The sequence below is a fragment of the Manis javanica genome, chromosome 1 (genome assembly GCF_040802235.1).
Source record: "Manis javanica isolate MJ-LG chromosome 1, MJ_LKY, whole genome shotgun sequence".
NCBI lineage: Eukaryota > Metazoa > Chordata > Mammalia > Pholidota > Manidae > Manis > Manis javanica.
In genome coordinates, this window is record NC_133156.1 from 116,375,691 (window position 1) to 116,400,456 (window position 24,766).

At 39.8% G+C, this 24,766-nt stretch overlaps 1 protein-coding gene across 4 annotated transcripts; it reads left to right on the forward strand.

The window, feature by feature from the left end:
- Nucleotides 1-4,430: 4,430 nt before the first annotated feature.
- On the forward strand, nt 4,431-24,633 carry HMGCS1 (3-hydroxy-3-methylglutaryl-CoA synthase 1). Of its 4 annotated transcripts, XM_017665320.3 has the most exons (12): nt 4,434-4,582; nt 9,693-9,753; nt 13,708-13,768; nt 15,294-15,751; nt 16,054-16,179; nt 16,719-16,883; nt 18,031-18,196; nt 19,016-19,186; nt 20,635-20,741; nt 21,586-21,711; nt 21,926-22,089; nt 22,889-24,633. In XM_017665320.3, exons 4-12 carry the CDS (start codon nt 15,304-15,306, stop codon nt 22,976-22,978), a joined length of 1,563 nt encoding a protein of 520 aa, XP_017520809.2. In that variant the 5' UTR covers nt 4,434-4,582; nt 9,693-9,753; nt 13,708-13,768; nt 15,294-15,303; the 3' UTR covers nt 22,979-24,633. The 4 variants fall into 4 exon arrangements, with proteins under 4 accessions (XP_017520808.2, XP_017520810.2, XP_017520809.2 ...); XM_017665318.3 differs by lacking the exon at nt 13,708-13,768; XM_017665319.3 differs by lacking the exons at nt 9,693-9,753; nt 13,708-13,768 and having other exon boundaries at nt 4,431-4,582.
- Nucleotides 24,634-24,766: the final 133 nt, after the last annotated feature.

Consider the following 24,766-nt stretch of genomic DNA (forward strand, 5'->3'; position numbering starts at 1 on the left):
GCACAATCCCTGCCAAAGAGCCAATAAAAATTAAATGTTTGTTTTATGGATGAATTTATAATACTGTTATCATTATATCTTCCTGCCTCTTAAACTTCCATTCCTTTCAAAGTAGTCAGAACATTATATTTAACTTTTGATATATAGCATCTATAGTGCTTGATCAATACAACTTGGCATTTGCAAATCTGGAGTGCAGCCAGGGGTCGCATCCAGGACACAAGGACTGTAGAAGCAAATAACTATGATTTTGGGGGGGCTACTTTGCTGTTATTCCAGGAATACACAGGAGGCCAGCTTCCAGGCCTTTTCCCCAAGGTGCCAGAAGAGTCAGCCATTGCTGGTCCATGTGTCAAAATGTCCAGGGCCCTGTCCATTTTATTCCTAATTGCTGCACCCATCCTTGCAACACATGTCCAATAAAGTGGGTGCCTTGATAGCTCTCAATCACTGGTGACTGTCCATAGGCTGCAAAGAGATGTTCTAGGCCCCTCTTGGTGGTTTGATGATCTGCACAAAGTGCAGAGCACTCCTTCTGGGCTTGGCTGACTTCTTCAAAGTTCAATGGCAAGCCCCACTGATGGGCTACAGCCCACATTGTCTTTTGCCCCACATGCAACAAACGCTGGTGCAGCCATTGGGCCATATTTGAGGCAGGCTTTCCTTCTAGCCAGTGCACCTGGGCCAATGTGTCTGCTTCATCATTCCCTGGGATGCCAAAGGCAAATGGCCAGTCACATGATATACGGTAACAGTCTTAGTCTGACCAGAGGCACATAGATCTTGCCACAACTCTTGCCCCCAAAGGGGCCAGTGACCAACCATCCAGTTGGCGTGATACCATGTCAGTAGCCACAGGGTCAAGCCCTGACTGATGGCCTAGCTGTCAGTGCAGATAACTATGGGAGAAGGCTCCTGGGTGATCACGAGCCATACTGCCTGCAATTCAGCCCATTGGCTGCTCTTCCCCCTCTCCATTCTCCATCCATATTGTCTCAGTCTTAGGATGGAAAGCTATAGCCCTTCACTTTGGGGGCTGCCCACAACTGGAGCCATCTGTATACCAAGCATCTTCAGGTATAGGGACTTTTCCTTCCTGATAAGGAGTCTCGGCAACCAAGGGCTGAAAAGCAAGTTCTTCCTGCTTTCCACTGGTATAGGTCACTGGCCCAATAAAGCATTGGAGTTCTCCGCTTAAGGGGCTAGTAGAGAGGGCACTGTACTGCTGTAAATATGTGCCCCATTTGACCAGTGTAGGTGTCTGTGCCATGCCACTCTGTGGCCTTTGGGCTCAGTCTTGCACCCACCCCGTGAAGGGATAGGTGATTATTACCTTGGTCAGAACTGTTCCAGCAATGGGCTCTGTAGCCAGGAAGGTGTGGTACACAGCAGCCAGTTGCTTCTCTATCAGGGTGTACCGGACCTCTGCTCTTTTCCATAGTTGTGACCAGGCTCCAGCTGGCAGCAGGAGCAGCAGCAGTGGCAGAAGCAGCAGACTTAGGCTCAGGCCATGGGCCAGGGTTGGAGTGGCCAGCAGCGGTGGAGGTGCCTCCACGACCACACCAATGTAGGCATACTTCCCTCGGCGTGAGTGCCACTGCTCCCCATCATTTCTAGCGGTGGTCCTCCCAAAGGTTGCACCCATTATGACAGATTTTGGGTTCAGAGGAATCCTGTCGGCTACCACCAGATATAAGTCCACGGAGAGGAAAATACTGGGGCAAAATACCTCTAAAAACTGAATCCAGGCCATCTCTCTCTCTCCTGCTTTAGCAGAAGCAAAACCGGCCCTCCCCTTACCTCTTGGGTACAGATAAGCCCTCCTTGCCCAGGTAATTACCCACTGATATGGAGATGAACTTCTTTCCACCCCTGAGGAATGATGCAAATGCACTAAAGCCATATTTCTTTCCACCTCTGAATGCCTATTGATATGCAGATGTACTAAAGCCAGGCGAGATATTCTGGAAATATTACAATTTTACTCACAGCATTAAAGTTAGAAACAATGTAATAAAACATGTTACAACTGTCTTAAAACTGTACATTCAACTATGACATTAATTTCACTATGCTTGTCTCAAATTGTAGATAAAAAAAACTGTGGTCCCTTCCAGAATAAATATATGTATACTTTGTCCTCACTGGCATGGTCCACAGCTGATATTTGTGCAGCCTGTTATAATCTGATATTATATTTCTCAGAATCTGAGAGACTTGTTCTTTAAAATTCAATTGAGATGTTCTATATGTAATTATTAACCGATTTCATTGTCCATTGCTTGGTTTCTGAATGATTAATAATCATGCTCAATTAGCTTGCTAATTAAAGAATAATTTGATCAAACAGACAGTCTGTGCCTTGTGGGAATTTCCTGTTGTGCAAGATGATTATCCTCACAACTATCTGGCTTATCATTTCCTATTGTGTACTACCAGTTAGAATTGTTATCCTTTCTAAGGACAGAGCTCTATCTTTTTCTTTTTGTTTGTCCATACTGCCCTTCAGTGCATTCTAATATGCCAAGAATGTTTAATTCTCCCCTTAAAAATGGCTGTTGATCAAACTGGGCAATGTCTCTCTCTCTTTATCACCTGGTTACTTGATAAGGTATGAAATGACATTGATTCTAGAACAGAATGAATATCATGCACAATTATTACAGACTGATAATCATTACTGAGTGGTCTTCTCCCCAAGTAACTTAGGCCACTTCACAGTGGTTCCATTGCCAATGTATTTTGCCACTCTGTGACTGAGACTGTCCCTTACTAGGTTAGTATCTATAGTGAATAATAAATTTCACATAGCAGTAGTTATGTGATGTACAGACTCATCAGTGAGCCCTTATTAACAGGGTTCCTGGTTCATATTGAAACTGAGAAGGGGAGAGATACAAATAGCTTTGGACCTCTGTCATTGTCTGCTAGCAAACCTAAGTATTACAGTTTCTGTCTCTGAAGTGATGAGAAGCAGAGTCTGACCTAAGGACATGTGGATAAAATGAGAGTTCCTGTGGCTAGGATTCTCACCTGGCCCTGGTTGACTAGCTCACTGCACACCTGTGAGCAATACATGGCTGTTGACTCTATAAAAAGAGCTCTGCCCAGTGCTCTGGGTGCAACATGGTGGCAGGGCTGCAAGGCTGCAGGAGAGCAGAGGCTGGAGTGGTGGCAGCGCCAAGGACTGAGGCCCAGAGGACGGCTGTGTGGGACAACTGTGCAGAGAGGCCTAGAGGATGGCTGTGAGGGATGGCTGTGCAGAGAAGCCCAGAGGACAGCTGTGTGGACAGAGGGGCCCAGAAGCAGAGACTGGTTTGCTGCATGCAGACCCGCTCTGAGTGAACTGGATTTTAGTGACTGACCTGCCACCTGGAAATAAAGTTGGATATAACCCTTTCACCCCAAGAACGTTTTGCTGTCATTTTCTTTGGTCACATTGAATCCATAGCAAATTTGCCTGGGGCTGAAACTCATTGGCAAGGCAGGCCATAACTGTCCTTTGGATTCTCTCAAATAGTGTTTTGGTGATTTCCTTGAGCTAGAATTGCTCCTTTCTATCTTCTGGCAGAGCTTGGCAGTCCGTATCCTTTGGATTCACTATATGAAGAATAATGGAGTCCCTTCTTCTTTCAACTTTTACTTGGTGCCTACCACATGTCAAGCTCAGAAGATACAGTGGGAAACCGGCCAGATGGATTTCTTCTGGGTGCCTGGGCTAGCAAAAATCCTAGAAGCAGGACCAACTTTTCCTGCTCAGACAAGGCCCCTTTCCTTCCTCACTGGTGTCTAACCCCAAACTGTCTTGTTTTAGGTTTAGTTAGGAAGAATTGTCCCAGTAGCAGTGGCTTTGAAAGTCAAGATCATTTTGAATAGAGGTGAAAATGTTGGGTATTTACAAATGGCTATTTAGAGATTTATAAATTCTGGGTGATGTATCCTGCTCCAACTTGTAATGCAGGCGCATTTGGCTGCTCTGGAAGCTATAAAACGTTAAGACTGAATTCAAATCAAGTATTTCAGAAATCTTACAGGGGCATTGTAGCTCTGGTTGCTAGGCAACCTGACAACCTCAAGCGGGGACCAATTTGCCTCCCACACTTGACCATCTCTCCCCAGTGGTGGGACGCGGAGGCCTCATTGGCCCCCATCGTCTCTCCCTAGGCTCCAATTGGTCGGAGAACCTCTCAGTCCGCTCCCGTTGGCTCTCGCCGTCTCTCGCCGCTCTGTCATTGGCAGGCCGGCTCTCGGGCCACTGCACGTCACTCTCTCACCCCACTTCCTCGGCCCTCTGACTTTGTCCCCGCCCCTCCCACCGCCCTTCCAGCCACGAGGGAAAACCCGAGCGAGTGCCCTCCTCTAGTTTCCTTCGGATTGGTGGTAGCCGGCCTGGGGGGCGGGCACTGTAGGTCTACTCTGCTGGCCGCGATTGGCTTTCGGAGCCGCGGTCCCGCCTCCCAGCGACTCTCGGCCTTGCCGGAGTCGGGTGGGTCACTGGCTATAAAGCCGGCGGTGTAGGGGAGGTGCCGCGTGTTGTCCCTTCTTGTCTCCTATACTGCAGTCGCCGCCTGGTCACATTTGGGTAAGTGCCCCGCGCAGGGAAGAAGAGCTGGGCTGCTGCGGCGCCGCGGGAGGAGTGTGGGCCAGGCGGGGGCGGTGTCCTTGACTAGGCCCGAAGGAGCGTCCGTCCCGTACGGGTCGGGGCAGAGGAGTGGACCTGGCTGGTGAGGATGCTGCGCCTCGAGCCGGGGCGGTGCGGAGCCTCCCCTGACAGCGATCGGAGGCTGACCGCGGCTCGTGTGAGCAAGCCAGTAGCGAAGGGGAGAAGGGGAAAGGGTGTTGAAGACTCGGTTGCTAATAACCTACTCAGCCAGGGCTGGAGGTGCTGGGGAAGTGGTTGTGACCTCTGTGGGGGAGTTGGGCGTGGGGAGTGCACCCGAGGGGACGAGGGACGAGTTGGGCTGCTAAGGGCGTCCCCAGAGCCTTGGATTAAGGCTATACGCCGGAGGATGGGGAAGATCACGACTTCACGGAGGCTTGCAGGTTGACAGGGGGTGTGTCTCGCTGCCACATAGAGTTGATGGGAAAAGGGAAGTGGGCAGCATTAGGTTCTTCCCCAGCTCAGGTGCAAGAAAGCTTCACAGGTATTGATTTAACCTGGTTGAGGTCTTGGGCTCCTGACTGCTTGAGTCTGTGCTTGCTTCACATATCACAGATTCCTATCTCCCACCTTCCCACCTCCATATTTTTATGCCTGTTTTTAAAAATAGGTTTCCTCAGTGTTCTGAAATGCCATGAATCACTGCAAATAGCTTTAGGAGAAGCCTGACCTGAGACGATAATGTAATGGGCAAAGTGCCTCAGGGTCTTCACACACAGTAGGTTTTGGGTTAAGCCAAGGATATTTCAAAGCCAAGTATATGGCGTCTTTGAAAAACGTGTGTCCTGCCTTGACCACTGGTAGAGCAAGGATTTCTTGGAGCCACCCTGGAGGAGGGATCTGGGCAACAGGTAATGTGAGGTCCTGGCATGACATGCCTGCCCTGTTGCCTTGGCTTTAGAGCATCACAGGCTGCTTTCACTGCCCACCTCTGGTGCAGCTTTTCTCTCCTGCTGATGCTCTTGCCAAGCTGCTGCAGTAAGATGATGTATTCTGGCCGCTGCTAAGTAACATTTGTTGTATTTCAGGGATGAATTATGAAAAACAATGGCAAGATAAGTGACAAAATTAAGACAAATGGAAGTATTAGTATAGGTAACAGGTTTTCCTTGTGAGATGGAGTTTGGACACTATTGCACAGATTCTACCAGAAGACAGATTAAAAGTCCTTAACATGCCAAATGGTTCTTTGCAGCTTGAGACATTTAAGTAGTTTGTGTTTGTTCTTTGACCAGAACTTTTATTTTTAAGATTTCAGTTATGTTGGTGTGGATAAGGAGGGCAGGGATAGCATTTCTTATGAGAGAAAAGGAAGACTTTATTTTCTTTCTGTCTAACCTTTGTAGGTCTCTCCTAAGTTGGTAAGTCTGCCCTTTATTCAATTCTAATTTAGTCAGTAACCCAGTTCTCAGAAGGTGTTTCTGATGAGGAGAGTTAAATAGATAATGTTTGTGGCCATAGAAGATCGTGTCATCTGTTAGGCTAATTCTGGGCCTTCTTTTTTATTTTGTTTTCTTTTTCAGTATTCCTCCAGAGTGCTTTTAGACCTAGTTTCTCCTAACTGTGGGACTTACTAGAAATTTTTTTGAGCTTTTTAGATAGCTTTTCTCACAGGATACAAAACTGATAATCCTGTATCATGTGTCTCTTGGGTACCCTAGAATTTCTTGAAGCCATAATCCTGTAGAAATGAATGGGGAGGCGTGGCTGGGGTTGTGGATTGAAGAGTTTGATAGTCTGTACATTGGAATCTATTTACTTTCATTTGGAAAGGAATATAGAGTCTTATAATTATATATTGGGTTACTAAAAAACCAAATATCATATAAAGGTATGAATTTTTGTTTCTCAAGAAGGTGGTATTAATTGAAATTTTGGGAAACACGTTACCCAGTCTAATGGGAGGATGGTAGGACTCAGTTCTTCTGTTCATTCTCATTCTTGGCACGGGTTGATGCTCACTTGCTGTCTGTTAGCTGAGTATAGTTAAGAGCAGTAGAGGAGAAACTAATACCTTAAAGCTGCATCTCTGCAGGGTTTATATTTGGGGATGTGTGCCTGCATAAGACCAACAAATGTTCTCTTCTGATTACATTTGGACTCCGTACATTTTTCAGGTTAGGAACTGAAAACAGTTGAAGCCTACCATTTGCTTTGAACAGCAACAGTAAGACAGTTTTCTTAAAACTACTGGAGACTGTTTAGTGCTGCAGCTTATATTAGAAAGTAATAGCAAAGAGAACTTACTAATGAAGGCTGCTACAAGTACTTGTATCTAAAATATTTGTCTTCTTAATTGTTATAAGTCCAAATTAACCCCTCAGAAAATGGCAGTTGACTGCTTTACTCTAAAGTCTCAAAGGGATTTCAAAAGAATCAAAATATAGCCTCTCCCAATAGGAGTCTAGGAATCTAGTATGGATCAAAAGACTGCCTGTAGGTAGTTTTCCATTGGGAGCAGAATGTGAAGACCGGTGTGTATGACATACCTGCTGTAGGAGTGCCAGGGGCTTGATATACGAGTAGAATCTCTGATAAGCAGAGCAGTAACTCCCAGTGGTGGCAGGAATGTCTGTGTTTTTCACTTGAGAACTAGAGTGGAGTGTACAGGTGTGAGCAAGTCTTTCTTAACAGTTTTTGCTTGCTTGCTAAGGAAGACACATTGCCAGCTCATTCGCAATTGAAAGGGATTTCCTTGATTTCTCTTCTGTAACAGCGAAAGGTATCAGCAGGCAACTGCTTATGGTTTACTAATACCAAAATGTGTACTAGATGAACTTCTCTGACAGCTTGTTCAAACCAAGGCTGAGGAGGGAGCCAGAAGGAAGAATTCAGAATACTGAATAAACCCTCGGAGAAAGCATCATGTCTTTAACCTGTTGGCTCCTGGCAGTGTTATCATTCTTCAGTTTAATCTTGGCCAAACTCAAAATGCCTCTATTGTGGTTCAGGAGTCTCCAAATATCCTTTGTGGTATCCTGTCCAGCCATTTGTGATTCATAACTGCTTCCTGACCCATGCTGCTTCCTTCTCTATCGTGTACTCGGATAAGACCTTCTGTTAGAAGTGAGCCGGAGACCTTCCTAAGACCTGGGCAGTGCTGGGGCACACAGGCGGGTAGAGAACCCCCTAGCAAATGTAGAAGGGATTGGAAAGCCTAATGCCTTTCAGATCTGCTTTTCCCCAAAGTGTCATTTACTGCCTCCATTTCTTTTCCTTGTTCCCAGGCCTCTTTTTCCTGAGCATGTACATAGCACAGCAGTCCTCTTTTTTCTTCTTTCTTCTTGTGCCAGTGCCCAAGACTCTGTCTCCCTCTCCATCCCCTTCCTTTCCTCCCCACCTCCCCAATTTAAATAACCAAAATGGAAAAAGAATATTCAGGAGAAATTTCATTGATGGAAATAGTGTCAAATGCGTTTACATACATGGCTTCAAGAAGAGATACTATGAAGCTATTTAAATAATCTCAACATGGAGAGGGACTCATGTTTTTCCCCTCACCTGTGATAACTGGTCCCTGTGGTCTGCTTGCTTTGCAGATTACAAAAGCATAATTTGAGATAATAAGGAAGAAAAAATACGTTATATTCTCAAAATGTATATAATCCTGCAGTTAGGTTTTGAAATGTAGTAGTCTCATCTTTTCCTACAAAACCTAGGATATTTGAGGGAAGCCAGGTAAACTTAAATAAAAGTAAATCTATGTAGAGCTCTTAAATGATCTAATCAAAAGAAGTTAAGCTTTACTAACATCCCGATGTAATCTCTGATTACTCAGGCAAGAGCAAATGCTAAGTTTCCCAGTAATTAAGTAGAGAGGAAAGGTAATTGTGTTTGCAGTAAACATAGGTAGTGTTGTCTCAAGTAACAATCCTTCAAAACAGACTGAAGAAAATGCTCCAAAGTCACCTGTATTTTATTTCCATGCAATTAAAGTGATCAGAAAACTTAATGCTTCTTTGTCTTGATATCAAATACTTATAATTTTAATACAAGCACAAAGGAAAATTACTTTATAAAAAGTGGGGGGTGTGAAGCTGGCCATGTTGAAACCCAGGAGCATAAGATTAAATAAATGAAGATAATTAGCTCTTGCTAGAAAGATACTTATCTTGTTTGAAAAATACTAAGAACCTGGATAATAGTTAATTGGTGCTTTATATTATGAAGTGTTATTCACATACTGTATCTTCTCAGCAATGCTTCATGAAGAGCTGGGAGGGCAGGTAATTAGCTCCATTGTACAAGGAAATTGAGGCTCAAAAGGCACAAATCATTGTTAAGGCTGCAAGCTCTTCTATGTTTAAATCTGTTTACTCCAGAAATTTGCTAGCCCAGTGTGGGGAAAATTACAGATCCTATGGCCAGGATCCTCACCTGAACCTAAGCTACTTGGTGATATAACTGGCCTTATTGTTAGGCGACTGCTTCTCCACCTGTGGGCAATAAGCTGTAATTGACTGATACACTTTATAAAGAGCTCTGCCTAGTGTCCTGGGCAGAGGGCATAGACAAGGTGGATTACAGACCTGCAGACTGTTGGATGCAGACATAATTCTATTGCTTGACCTATTGCAGGGAGCATAAGCTGTAATAAACCCTTTTACCCCAAGAACATCCAATTGTCATTCCTGTTTTACTGAATCCATAGTAAATTTGCCTGGGGCTGAAATCCATTGGCAAGACACCTAGTACAACTCATTTATTATATTCCTTTCCTCCAATTCTTGAAAACCCAAATTTAGTTGAGAGAACTACAGTACACCCAGTGTCATGTGTGGTTTAAAGCTTGAATCAGTGATATGAACTTGTTAATGTTAGTTCATTACCAGTACTGAACCTACCACTAGGGGGGTTAATACAGGTGAAAAATTTTATAATGTTTACCTTTTTTTTTTTTTTAAGCAGAGTCAAATTCTGTTCTGCATAATGTAATTGGATGAGGAAATGTTTATTTTAACTCACTTTGGAGTCATTTTAATTTGTGTGGTGATTTATGACTTTAAAAGAAGTTCTTATTTGAAATTCCTAGTGCCTGAAGGAGAAAACAGAGTGACAGACCTGGAGGCTGCAGCTCTTTATCCCTCATACAGGTATGGCATCCTGTCATGCTGCTAAGGGAAAATGTTCCACTCTACTGGAAGGGGGAAATTATTTTTATTCCAGGGCAAATGAACATTTGTCTGTGCCACACATTCTTAAAACCCATTACAGGATTATATCTTATCTTTAAAAATTTATTAATGCCATAATGCTTCAGGAGACTGTCCAATTTTGTGTTTAAAATCTAGAAACTAATTAAAAACATTAGTGCTCATGAGAGAAAAAATACAGAAAATAAAATGTAACCACATGAACTACTTAATCACCAGAAATAATCCACAGGTATGCATATGTGCCAATAGTATTTTTTTGAATTAGAGCCTCCAAAGATAAACATCTGGGTTATGGGTGAGTGTTTACAATCATGTGAGACTGGGTAACGATTACAACTGTAATATAATTATTTGCATCCACTGCTTCTCCTGTTGCCTTGGAGCTAGCTCCTTTACTATGATTCTGCTGTGTGTGTGTGTGTGTGTGTGCATGCATGCTTGCATGTGCTCAGTATTATGATTTCCTATGGTTGTTACTGATTTTAGATTAGAATGCTCATAGGATTTCATTTATTCAGCATTCAGTTTCTACCATATGCCAACACTGGGCTGGGAACCAGGTATACAAAGATGAGTGAGATACAATTCTTCCTTTGCAGAAGCTCCTTGTCTAGTGAAGAGGCTGAGACTAAATAACAGAGAAAAAACTTGGAATGGTTTTAAATAGCATCTTGACAAAAAGTCAGTTAAGCATTTAGAACATTAGCCTGGGACAGTGGAGGGCGTGGAGGCAGAGAGCTCAGTTGGGCTGGTGTAGTCAGGGTTGCCCCTGCCTCAGCATCTGCAGCTGGTTTCCCTGCTTTTCTGCCCTTTTTTTTCACTTTATTTTTCCAGTTGTCTTTCTTTCACAGATTTTAGAGGCCGTCTCTTGGTTCCTTTTGTGTCACAGGCAGGAAGCGCTCAGGAAGTGGTAACAAGGCTTCCACTTCATCTTGCTTTGCCAACTCGGGGGAACAGGGCCTGGGGCTCCTTTTGTCCACCAGACAGGCGATCAGCCTTCACTTTAGGAAAAAAGACTCGAGCCTTCTGGTGGTATTTGCTTGTTGGAACATAGTTTAGCAAGGTTTACAGAGTTCGGTCATAGAAGTGTACCTTTTCCCTCTTTTTTAAAGATGAAATTTAAAAAACTTAAATATTTTTTTATCAATACAGAATCTCCATTATTATACTCTGACTTTTTTTATTGTGAATACACTGCTTTGAAATATAATGAAATACTTTTTTATCAGCAAGTTTAAAAATAATATGCAAGTAATTTTTTAAACTGTAGATTTTAAACATTTTATTAAAGTATCATTGATATATAATTTTATGATGGTTTCATATACCCGACACTGTTGTTCAACATTCACCCATATTATCAAGTCCTCACCCCCTCCGGTGTGGTCACTGTCCATCAATGTAGTAAGATATTACAGAATCATTAACTATATTCTCTGTGTAAACTGTCAGATATCTAACTGGATTCTATTTAGAAATTTCTTGTGATACTTAGAATAGTGAACTAACTAAAATACCCTACTCTCTATGGGTGTAACACCATAATGTGACCATCTCAGATCTTGAGCTGGCCTTTTGTTTCTCTAGTTTGTATCTGGCCTCCTTGAGACAGCATTTAAGGAGGCAACATAAGAGCATAGACTTTACAGGATAGTTAAAAGTAAAGATTACAGACCACAAACTTCAAACTTTTTGTTGTTTCAAATACCAGGGAAGCAATTACTTCCCTATATTAATTCCCCTCTTTTTGCCAACTTAACCTGCTCCCTCTCAATTTCAACGGAAAGCTAGTATTTCAAATTAGGTGGTTTGTTTTTTAACAAGAGTGTGGTGAAAACTTTTTTCATTTGGTGTTGAGAATGAACAATATTGACTGAGTCAGACAACGTAAAAAATTTTTCTACACCAAGATCAGTGTCATGATTCACTTTCAACTTGAGGTGTATGGGTTATTTAGTTAAGCTACATTTTGTTTTCCAAATTAAACAAGTTGCTTATTTAACCTCGAGGAGGTTAAAGAATAACAATTTTGTAAGTACTACAGTATAAGAACTGATCAGAGCTAATCAGATTATGGTAAACGTGGCTTTGTTTTGGAATTAAAACCTTGCATCATAGCTTTTTATAAGTGGTTTATACCTTCAGAAGGCTATATTTGCCTATTTTATTTCCAGAAGCATTGTAAGATGTTGGGCCAGGCAGGGAAAATTACACTGTCCTTAACATTTTTTGAGCAGTTGAAAGACCTGAAAAGAATCTAAAGAGTAACCTATGGGAAGGCTGGGAAGGTGGCTAATCCTGCCACCTCTGCTTTGGAGACTTCGAGGGTAGCATAGAGGAGGTGTTCCTCATATGAGTATATGGACTGGTCTTTTTTTAAAAAAACACTACTGTAGAGCTCTGTTCTGTGGACTATGCAGAGGACTTAATCTTATTTTACTATAAATTTAGAATCTGCCTGATGACTTATTAGCCCCTTTATGTCTTCATTTCAACCTCAGTGTAACAACCCATCCCACAGTTGATGGGTTTGTGTGGAAGCCGGGAAAGGTTAGGACCAAGTGGAGAGATGCTTATCTATTCACTTAGTGTAGCTGACAGTAGTAAGCCTGTGAGTCATAAAACACTTCAGGCTAGAAATCTGGGAGTCATCCTAAACACTTCCTTCTTCTAATGTCTAGTCACAGTTTCTGCTAATGTTTTGGCTTCTTCTGTGTTTTTGGAAGCTGTTCCTTCTTCACCCCTCATGTAGTAGTTGCTCTAGTTCATGACCTATCTCTTATCTGGACTGCGGTATCAGCTTCCTAACTCAAATCCATTCTCTACAAAACCAGTGACTATAAAACAGAGACTCCCAACCATTTTCAGCTGTGACCCTCAGTAAGAAAGACACTTTATATTTCAACCCCCAGGATATGTATGACTAATTGAAACAAAGTCTTCATGAAAAAAATCCTTACATTTGTTATGTGCCATGCAATCTGATATATTTTCTCTTTTCCATTTCATTTATTAAAGTGTATGCCATCAATTTAGTAATTGATTCCAGAGTTATAAAAACACTGATATGAACATGACCATGTTACTCTTGTTTAAAACTTTGATGGCTTCTTACTTCCTGATAAAGTTGAAGTTCCTTAGTGCGAGAACCTTTGTGACCTGACCCTTAATAGTTTTCCTGACCTACTCCCTGAGCCTCACATTTCACGTAAGTGAATTTGCAAAATATGCATAGTTGCTGGCAGTGGGACTTTGCTTATGCTGTCTACCCTCTTGAAAACTACCTCCATCTGCTCCTGCAGAGCTTTATTGATGACTAGTAACTACTCATTCCTAAGACTCAAGTCAGGCACAAGTAACCAAGAACTTTCTTCCCACTCCTTCCCTGTTGCTAGGCTGGGTTAGGTAGTTATTCCTAATGTAATGTGACTCTCTCTGTTGTTTCACTTATTCATTATTACGTGTTTTTATCTTAGTATCCCACAAGACCACAAATACTGGAAGGGGCAAAGATTATCACCTATTATACTTATCCCAGATGTTTGGCATGTAGCATGTTGTCCTTGTTTGGATGAATGAAAAAAAAATGAGTTAAGATTCTTGTGTTTAGAAAGTATTCACCTGGTATCCCTCAAGACCTTAAGATCTTTACAATTGTATTTCTAGGTACTTATTTTTTAGGTTTTAAAATACTCCTAACTTGATGACCTACAGGCTCAGAGTTGATTTCATGATTTAAGGGTAGCCTCTCTTTGGATATTCTCTCAAGATTTCAATAAGTACTGCTCATTCTGGCAGTAGTCAGTAATTTCATTATACCTGATACACCAGAGTTTGCAGAGTGGCAGAGGACATGTGACATTAATACAGGATTTGACTTATCATTTTTAGGAGTCAAAGAAGTGGTGAGCTGGTAAATGATGTAGAAGATTAGTGAACAAGTTTGACCCAGGTAACTCCTAAAAGCCAAGACCTTTAGCTCAATGAAGCCCAGAAATTCTGCCCCCCTAAAGCAGCATCACCCAATTATTTGATACTGGAAAAGGAAACTGAATTAAAGAGGTTCAGATATGAGAAATCGCTCTGTAAAACTAAGGTGCTATGGCGCTCCTCAAAGCCTGACAACTGCATTTCTCTCTCACAGGGTTCTGGGTAAACTACTGGTGGAAGTACTCAAGTGAGATTAGAAGGTGGCAAGAAGTAGCCATTTTGGTTTGTCTGTGGCGGTGGCGGCAGGAGAAATGTGGGTCTCAGGTTCTAGCTGAGGAGCGGAGGTGCTGGTAGGGTAGTTCCTGCAGCTTTGGTAGGAGTGAGAGCTCATGGGATCTGAGTAATTACCCTCCCCCTTTTGCTCCTCTAGCCTGGCCAATAAGTTTATTACCATTTCCCTGTATTAAATTCTCCTCTGTTGGAAATATCTAGAATAATTTCTTTTCCTGATTTATACAACCTCTAAGGAAATCAAGGCTCTGTTAGGTTATGTGACTTGTTCATAGGCACATGGCAATGGTCTTGAGTGTTTAGCACTTTTTTTTGCTGTTATTACTGTTGATAAGTAAATTTATACACTGCTGAAAGTCTTTACAATGTGGCAACAGTTCCCAACTTTCTAGTAACCCTTTTAAAAAAGAAACAGTTTTAAGAGGTCTAAGATGCCACACAAATAATATGTGGATTACCAATTTTCAAATTTGAATCAGAGTTTGTTTTTTTCTGATTTAGAAACTAAGTGAATCCTTGTGGTATCATTTATTACCAGTGCATAGTGTAGAAAGTATAGAATATTGGCATTTGATTCTGTGATGGGTCCTGGAACTTGTTTTGCTTAAACCTTCAATCATTCAAGGGTGGGGATGGTTCTCGGGAAGGGTAGGATTGTATTAGCAGGTGCTTTGTATACATTGGCCTGGTAGACTTCCACAGTGTGGCTTTTCTATTTGTCGTAATTATTTGGATCAGTAAAGAATGTGATAGGGTTTGATCTAACAAACTTTAGATGAACTATGAAGTCAATAGCCATGAGTAGTCAATGTATCTACGATTAATGAATGACTGACTTAAACTTTTTCGGGTGGCCTGGAATAGATTAGGTACTTGAAATCTAATTTGTGGGCCCTATTGGTAAATTGTCATTGTACTTTATCTTGTAGTTCTTTACAACATAGAAGAATCTTATTTTAAGTTTTCTTTACATCCAGTAATCATGTTTTAAATCTAAACATGTCTAGTTTTGAATAAAATGCAAGTCTTTATGAAAGATAATTTAAAATAAATAGTAGTATTCCATTCATACTGTAATTGCTACTTCCTCATATTAAAATTGACTGCCCTAAGTATAATATACTAAACTTAAAAACTAAACTAATATTTAAGGTGATAGTTGAACCCCTACTGTCTTCTCAAGTTTGGACTTGACAATCTGCAATTTATAACCTCAAACAATGTTTTTTTTTTTTTTTCTGTTTTTCTTTTTAAAGCTCTTTCACCATGCCTGGGTCACTTCCTTTGAATGTAGAAGCCTGCTGGCCGAAAGATGTGGGGATTGTCGCCCTTGAGCTCTATTTTCCTTCTCAATATGTGGATCAAGCAGAGTTGGAAAAATATGATGGTGTAGATGCTGGGAAGTATACTATTGGCTTGGGCCAGGCCAAAATGGGCTTCTGCACAGATAGAGAAGATATCAACTCTCTTTGCATGACTGTGGTTCAGAATCTTATGGAGAGAAATAGCCTTTCTTATGATTGCATTGGGCGGCTAGAAGTTGGAACAGAGACGATCATCGACAAATCAAAGTCAGTGAAGACTAATTTGATGCAGCTGTTTGAGGAGTCTGGGAATACAGATGTAGAAGGAATAGACACGACTAATGCATGCTATGGAGGCACAGCTGCTGTCTTCAATGCTGTTAACTGGGTTGAGTCCAGCTCTTGGGATGGTATGTGATATGTTACTCTGGAAAAGCTGTTCTTGAGGATGAATGAGCTTTTAACTAACAGTATATGCAAACGTTTACCAGTTAATGCTTATTTGAATATGGTCAGAAAGATAGCTATGACTTTCAACTTACTTATGAATTGGTTATCTTTATCATGTAGAAGAAAATCATCAGAATTTAGTCAGAACATTTTCTTTCTTTACCAAAGACGGGGCAATCATGCTCTGGGAAAATATAACAGGCTTCAGTTTATATATATATGATATAATGTTGATCACCTTCTTGTGTACTAATATTTTTAGGACGGTATGCCCTGGTAGTTGCAGGAGATATTGCTGTGTATGCCACAGGAAACGCTAGACCTACAGGTGGCGTTGGAGCCGTTGCTCTGCTAATTGGACCAAATGCCCCTTTAATTTTTGACCGAGGTGAGTATTTGGGAAAGCATTTTTTTATTCACATGATACACTGAGAAATTCTAAACTATAAGTAGGAGCTAGTACTTATTTACTGAATGTTTATGAAATGCAGGCATTACCTACTAAATGCTTAAATGTGTTGTCACATTTATTCTTCATAGCAGTTATTTCAAGTAAGTGATGTCATCCTCATTTTACAGAGAATTAAAATGGCTTTAAGTTGGTCTTATGTAATTACTAAAAGGGGTAACTTGCCCATAGTTACACAGTAAGTGATAAGTTTAATTTGTTTTCAGTTCAGAGCGCTTGTGATCTCCCGGTTAGATATATGCATAAAATGTTACATATCAAAGGTGACTTAGGGCTATTCCTGGTTACTGTTATGTTTCATTTCAATTACATTGTGGTTTCACCTTGTGATTTCTATACTGCAAGTGGTGAGAGTTGACTATAGTTAAGGAAGGTACCCAGATAATGCAATATGTTTACTAATATACAAACATCATAAAGCAGAAATACATGGACATGTTCCTTTTTGGTTCTAAAAGGACTTCGGGGGACACATATGCAACACGCCTATGACTTTTACAAGCCTGATATGCTTTCTGAATATCCTATAGTAGATGGAAAACTCTCCATACAGTGCTACCTCAGTGCGTTAGATCGTTGCTATTCTGTCTACCGCAAAAAGATCCGTGCCCAGTGGCAAAAAGGTGGGTTTTATAATTTTTGCTTGCTTTGACATCTGTTGAGGGCTGTATAATGTGCTCAGGGGTTTTTAGTGAGAAGCTTCTCTGTGGGCATCCTTCATTAGTCTCCTTTAGCCATTTCTTCCTCACCCACCAGATAGCATTTTCCCATAGTTTCTGGGAATGTGAACTTTAGGTAAACAGGTAAGCTTTGGAAATGAGGTACATCTCTGCAAAAATACTGAGGTTGACTTATCCCCAGTAAGAAAATCAAAAGTAGGATAAAAGAAAGTAACTTGAATTTTGTTCACCTTTTGAGAGAGCTATTTTCACAAAGTTTTAGTTTGCAGCTATGATCCTAGTTTCATGTTTTCAGAAGTTTCACATTTTCTCATTTTCATGAGAAAACTAACGAAAATAAACTACTGAATTACTCCCTCTCCCCTCATAGTCTGTTTGCGCTTGACTGTGAATTCATACTTATTGTCATTAATCTCCATCTTTAACCCTGAAAAACTTCTTGAGGCACAGAAAAGGGCAGTATTTAAATTAATACAATTAAAACACAGCCTCATATAAAGTATGCTTTTTCCATCAACCAACTTTACTTTATAGAAGTTGTAAGAGAGGGCTAAAATAATATTCAGTAACAGATATTAAGAAACTTGTGGCTCTGGATAGGAAGCATTCTTGCAGTATCTCAGATGATATACTTTTTAACAGTATTTTATAGTCCAGTGACTTTCTAACTTTCTGTTAGGATCCACAGTAAGAAGTACACTTGACACTGTATGTATGTACCTGCTAAACTGAAACAAAAGTGTCATGAAATTACTTACTCATGCTGCAAGTTACATAGTTTTCCTATTCTCCTACTATATTCTATTTTATTTAAAAAAACACATTAAGACTAAAAAAAAATGCTGGCTTTGACCCACTAAATTGATGACATAACCCATTCTTAAGTTTGAATAAGCCGCAGTGTAGTAGTGTACATTGTTCTGTCCCTGGCTATGTCTTTGATGGGCATTTAAACCATAGTGATATTTCATTATATTGTATAATTTTGGTTGCTATTTAAAGATAAACCATCCTCACCTTGTTCTAAAATCAGACCTCAAAAGTTAGTGGGTTAAATGAATTTTATAATTCCTTTGGATTTCTCTTTCAGAGGGAAATGATAAAGATTTCACCTTGAATGACTTTGGTTTCATGATCTTCCACTCACCTTATTGTAAACTGGTTCAGAAATCTCTAGCTCGGATGTTGCTGAATGACTTCCTAAATGACCAGAACAGAGATAAAAATAGCATCTATAGTAGCCTGGAAGCCTTTGGGTAAGAAGAGTTGTTATTGTTTCTTCCTGCTATGTGAGAGTATTGGTTTATATCTGGTAAGCCATTATTTGTACAGACATGAAAAGCTTAAGAGTTGAAAGAATCTTAGAAGTCATTTAGTCTCATGTATTTATGTCATCACTGGAGAAATTGATTCCCAGAGAGGGAGCAGCTTACCTGCATGAATTCTTTAGTCATTTCTACTCAGATTATCTGATTTCTTTCTTTTAGATATTTTCCCATTGTCACACAATAAATAGCCCCACAGTGTCTGTATTTCCTACAATAGCCTCTTAACTCCTTGCCTTTTCAGCCTGTGCCCCGTATCCATCCTGCCCATTGTCACTGTTGAAGTCTGCATTTGTACTCCTTCCACATTTTTCCCACTTCCTTGGCTCCCTACCTAGCATGCCCTGCCTGTTAAAACTCACTGTTCTTCCTTGCCTGTCTCCCTTCTCCATATGATAAAATTTTCAACTTTTTAAGACTTAGCTCCTGTAATACCATGACTTTTCTAAGTAGATAATCTTATGAATTTGAAATAATATATTCCATTTGGTGACAACAAAGTTTTAGCAGGTTTATTAGTCCTAACATTAGAATTAAAGTTGTTTTAACTTGATAATAAAAACTTTGAGGAAAAAGACCATACGTGTATAACTGTGTGACTTCTATAGCAATTAGCATGCTGCTACTTGGCTTTTAATAAACAGGAAAACAATCATATACACAAATTAAAATATTAATTAGGTATACTATGAAATATAAAGAAAATGTAGTCTGAACACTATAAGACTGCCTTTTTTCTAAATCTTTCAGGGATGTTAAATTAGAAGATACCTACTTTGACAGAGATGTGGAAAAGGCATTTATGAAGGCTAGTTCTGAACTCTTCAATCAGAAAACAAAGGCATCTTTGCTTGTATCAAATCAAAATGGAAATATGTATACATCTTCAGTGTATGGTTCCCTTGCTTCTGTTTTAGCACAGTAAGTATAAATTTCAGTTGCCTAACTCCCTTCATATGGGGATGTTAGGTTCCTGAAACGAAATCCTGTATCTGGCATGTTGGTGGCAGGTCACAGAATATTTTATTTTCATGTGCTCTAGTGTGCTATCCATTGACTTGAGGGAAAAATTTTGTTATAAAAGATATATGGAAAATGCTATTTTTTTAACTTTCTTTTTTTATAACTATAGCATGATGGATATTCTCTTTATATGTCCATCCCCTTCACTTTTTTCAGCTTCCTCCTCTGACCCTCCCCTATGGTAACTACTAGTTACTTCTCAGTGTCTATGAATCTATTGCCATTTTGTTTGTTTTGTTTTGTTTTGTTTTTGTTTTGTTTTTAGATTCTACACATAGGTGAAATCATATGGTATTTGTCTTTCTCTGCCTGGCTTATTGCACCTAGCGCAATACCCTCTAGGTCCATGCATGTTTTACAAATCACAGGATTTCTTTCTTTTTTATGGCTGAATAATACTCCATTTATATATGTACCACAGCTTTATCCATTCATCTGTTGATGGACACTTTGGTTGCTTCCATATCTTGGCTATTGTAAATAACATGGCAATAAATTTAGGGGTGGGTATATTTTTTCGAATCAAAAATTTTTTCTTCTTTGGTAAATTTCTAGAAGTGGGATTACTGTGTTGTATTACATTTCTATTTTTAGTTTTTTGAGGAACATCCATACTATTTTCCACAGTGGCTGCACCAATTTACATTCTCCCCAACAGCACACACACAAGTGTTCCCTTTTCTCCACATCCTCTCCAACACCTGTTATTTCTTGTCTTTTGGGTAGTGGCTATTCTAACTGGTATGAGATAGTATTTCACTGTGGTTTTGATTAGCAGTTCTGATGATTAGTGATGTCGAGCACTTTTTCATGTGCTTATTGGCCATCTGTATGTCTTCTTTGGAAAAATGTTTCCTCGGGTTCTCTGCCAATTTTTTAAGTGGGTTTTTTTGTTTTTTTAGGTGTTGAGCCGTATGAGTTCTTTATATATTTTGAATGTTAGCCCCTTATCAGATACATCATTTGCAAATATGTTCTCTCATATAGTAAATTGCCTTTTTGTTTTGCTGATGTTTTCTTTGCTGTACAGAGCTTTTTAGTTTGATGTAGTCCCACTTGTTTATTTTACTTTTGTTTCCCTTGCCCTGGGAAATGCATCCATGATCTTAATTATTCATGACCTACAGTGGAATGAGAAATCCCTGCCTGACAAAGTAACTTATTATATTGTATTATAACTTTAATAGGCCCCATCATTCCCAAAGAGACAAAAACTCTTTATTTTCAGTCTGTTTACTGTAATAATAAAGCCTTAGGTTAGATCCCACAGGCTATGGGGTGAATTGCCCATGCATTGTAGTTTGGGATCAGTGAAAACATTTTAACAGCTTTTCCCCATTATACAGGTACTCGCCTCAGCAGCTGGCAGGGAAGAGGATTGGGATGTTCTCTTACGGTTCTGGGTTAGCTGCCACTCTCTACTCCCTTAAAGTTACACAAGATGCCACACCAGGTAAATGCTGTCTTTCAGCAGAAATGTATTGAGAACTTGCTGTAGTGTGGTTAATTCAGCAGGCTTCTCCCCAACAATCGCTTGAATCTGTCCCATGGCTCATTATGTTCTATCTTCATTACTCGTTGTAGCATAGCTGGACTTCTACTTTCCGCCTGAACTGGGTAAAGGGCAGGATTATGTCTGAGTTAGGATTTTCTCTTTCCTTCTGTCCATGTCAAGAAAAAGCATGTAATCAGCTTAATTTTTATGGCACAGTTGTTCAACTTTTCCCTTTTTGGCAAATAATTATTTTGTCTTATATCTCATTTTTCTAAGCATATGTAGTGAGGGAATTGTAGGTAGAGAAACGGAAGTATGTTCAATGCAGGTGGCTTCAGAGTCTTCACACTAATGATTGAGTCTGATCATGTAGGTGGGTAACACCAAATCATTTGTTGTTGGGCTTTTTTTAACTTACCTTATTTTTATAGGTTTATGGTCTTGGTGTATATTTAAGGAAACTTCTGTGCCTTTCTTGAGCAGGAATGAACAAAAACATGCAGAAACACTGATGGGAGATTTGGTGTTACTCTTAAAACTATATCATAGATGGACTGTAGACAAGTTATTTATAGTTTCAAATCCTACCTATTTCCTAACTTGTCTCTTGGCTGATACTAAACAACTGTCTAGTCAGAGGTCATAGGAAGCTGTGCCAAATAAATAGCATCTTATCTTTTAAACAATAGCCAGTAGTTCTAAAAAAAACAAAAAGCTATTTTTTTCCACTTGGCAACATTTTGTTCAGGCTTTTGGGCATGCTACTTTTGTCTTTTAATGTTGGTATTATTTACTATTTTAGGGTCTGCTCTTGATAAAATAACAGCAAGTTTATGTGATCTTAAATCAAGGCTTGACTCAAGAACTTGTTTAGCACCAGAAGTCTTTGCTGAAAAGATGAAACTCAGAGAAGACACTCATCACCTGGGTAAAAATACTGTATTGTGTTTTAACATAAATATATACCGAACAGCCTATTAGAGACCTATAACAGCATTAAGCATGTTGTGTATAAGATAAGGCTATCTAGTTTTATTCAGTACTGATCTGATTCTGGTGAAAATTGTAGGGAATGTGCAACTTCTTACCTTTAGTGTTTCTGTAGCATAGCTAATGTTTCATATTCTTTGCCTTTCCTCTAGTCAACTATATTCCCCAGAGTTCAATAGATACACTCTTTGAAGGAACGTGGTACCTAGTTCGAGTGGATGAAAAACACAGAAGAACTTACGCCCGGCGCCCCTCTCCAAATGCCGACACTTTGGATGAAGGAGTGGGGCTTGTGCATTCAAGCACAGCAACTGAGGTGAGTGAATGAAGGTCTTTGGTCTTGGGCTTTGACAGGGTTAAGACATTTCCATCCCCAGGGCTTAGTTGACCTAACAGATTCAGCAACTAAAGGAATGTCGATAAAGCAGAGTAACTCAGAGCAAGGGCTCTGGGATTGGTTTCTGACTGTGACATTTTCAAATTGTATCAAATGCTTTGCCATTAAGTTATTAGCCTTTTTAAAGTATATAGTAATTACTAAGTTTTATTAATAATACCAGCATTTAAAGGAAGACTGACTAGGGAGAGGTTCATGTGATGATGTCCTGGTGGGAGATGAAGTAGGGATCAGGGTGGTGAGCCCCCTCACATCTCTTCTCTCAGGCCTCGTCAATCTATCTCTATTAAACTGTCAAGAAGCAATAATTTGAATTCCTGTTATATGTTAGGGATTTTATTTATAGTTTCTGTTTAATCCATATAAAAACCACCTTGAGATGAATGATATTGTCCTCATTTTAGAGATGAAGCTATAGGAAGTTAAGTGACTGGCCCAGGATCACAGCCATGCCTCAAACTGAGGACTTTATAATCTTGAAGTTCTTAGTTTCATCTGCTCACCACAGGTTTGGTGAATGCTTAGTGTTGCCTCTTGACACAAATTAGCATCAAGCCACTAGTGTTGGAGTTGTGAATGCAAGATGTGACAAGTAAAATACTTTATGGCAGATCTGTGGCCTCTCTCTTGCTCTATGAGTAACTGTATAATAAATTCAACATAAGGTAAAGAATGGCTATTTCCTTCCTTTCAACAACTTTTTTGCCTTTGATTTTAGCATATTCCAAGTCCTGCTAAGAAAGTACCAAGACTCCCTGCACCGGCCGCAGACCCAGAAGCAGCTGTCATTAGTAACGGGGAGCATTAAGATATTCTGAGTGGGGAAGACCTCAGTGTGGGTTGGGGTGGGTGGGGGACGTGTGAGAACGGTTGGGGGAATGGGATGTCTGGGGACAACTTTAAAGGATTACATACTGCTTACGTTTGTACGTGACTGACATGGAGCCTGGAAACTTGTGTTCTTGGGAAAGTCTGCTCAGTTTGCTAACGTGCTTCCTATTTGTGGTCTAGCCAATAATGCTTAATGTACTGGAATGATGTTAAGGGCTCTGTAAAACTTTGTACCTCTCCGGCCATTTGTATGCATGAAGCTTAGTTTTTAAATGTGGTATGATGAATTGTGTGCTTCTGGTGAAGAAAACAGGTACTAGTCTCCAATTTAAATTTTTTTAAACATGTAAGAATTTTATATTTTGAAAAAACAATGTTACTTAAAGTACCTGAGGTTTTTGAAAAAGGTTTCTAGGGTATGTGGTCTTAAAATGTGATATGCATAAAACCCTGTTTGAAAATGGCAAGATGAACCTGTTCCTTTTCTAAAATGTATAAATCCTGGAGAGGGAGAAGAGTTGGGACCATAACACTGGTTCTGGAAACTGGAATGCAATGATGAGCTACTGTCATGATCTCTGTGAACAGAGAGATGCTAGCATTGAGCAGATGTCTCGTATGGACAGCGTGGCTCATTTGGGGGCAACGGAGGTAGCTCTGCTCTAGGTCAGTTCCTGAATCAATTCAAGATGGATTATGCTGAACCATGAGATGTTATTGGAGCTACTGTGTGTGAGGAAGTTCATTGTAACCCTTCTTTGCGCCTTATTTTGAAGAATAAATAAAACACTTTTCTGGCTGCCTTTTAAAAATTCAAAACAAAAAGGAAGGATGGGGCAGGGCATTATTAGGTTACTTCTGATGCTTCAGTGTTATAAATTCAACTTAAAGACCGATAACCTAAATTCACAGTATTCTTTTTTTTTTTCTTCATATCTATTAAATGAAAATAAAAAGGTACAACCCAAGTTTTTGCATAGTATGACCAGCCACAGAGTATTCCATTTCAAGATCTGGAAGAAGGATATTTAAAACTTTCTTTGACTTTCACCTAAAAAAAAATTATGAAAACTATCACATGGGATGAATAAGACTGGTTAGACAATTTTGTAGATCTCTTTGGTGCTGAACTATGACATGAGCCTTACAGATTGTAAAGTAGAGATAGTTGGAACTAATGTACAGAACTAAATTTTTTAAACTTCATTTGCTGTTAAATTCTGTGAAGTTTCAGTTATCTAAAACTTACACAAGTACAAATTGTAATGTTTCCAATTGCAAGGTAATATGTAATGTAGTGTTTGTAAAATACTCTTGTCTAATATTAATTAGTGGTGTTTTGATTTGTACAGTCATAACTTGTTAAAATGACTTCATTTTAACATCAACTGATGTAGATAATGTAAGTCAGATTTAAAGATTGGTGGGACAATGATGCATGTAATACTTTTGCAAGTATTGGGAGTTTGGTATGTTTTGAAAATAATAATTTAATTTTCGGATGTCAGGAAATGGGTTTTCTCAAAGTCCATTGCCGGCAATGGGCGGGCCCTGTAATATTGGCACAGAGAATGAACTGTATACCTTATTAACAGTGAGGTGAATAACTTTGAATAAAGTTTTAGAGAAATATTTCAGATATTTGAGTATTCTTTTCTTCTCCTGCACTAACAGTTTAGGCAAAAAAATCAGCTTAATTTGCTGTTTTTAAATACGAGCATCCAGCTCGTTCACTGATTCATTCACTGTTCATTCACTGATTCAT

What these genes read in the sequence shown, in the direction of transcription:
- HMGCS1 (XM_017665319.3), top strand. Translation starts at nt 15,304, where the DNA reads ATGCCTGGGTCACTTCCTTTGAATGTAGAAGCCTGCTGGCCGAAAGAT. An exon ending in CCGTGCCCAGTGGCAAAAAG is followed by an intron (nt 16,884 to 18,030) that starts GTGGGTTTTATA and finishes TTTCTCTTTCAG; the next exon opens with AGGGAAATGATAAAGATTTC. An exon ending in AGAAGACACTCATCACCTGG is followed by an intron (nt 21,712 to 21,925) that starts GTAAAAATACTG and finishes CCTTTCCTCTAG; the next exon opens with TCAACTATATTCCCCAGAGT.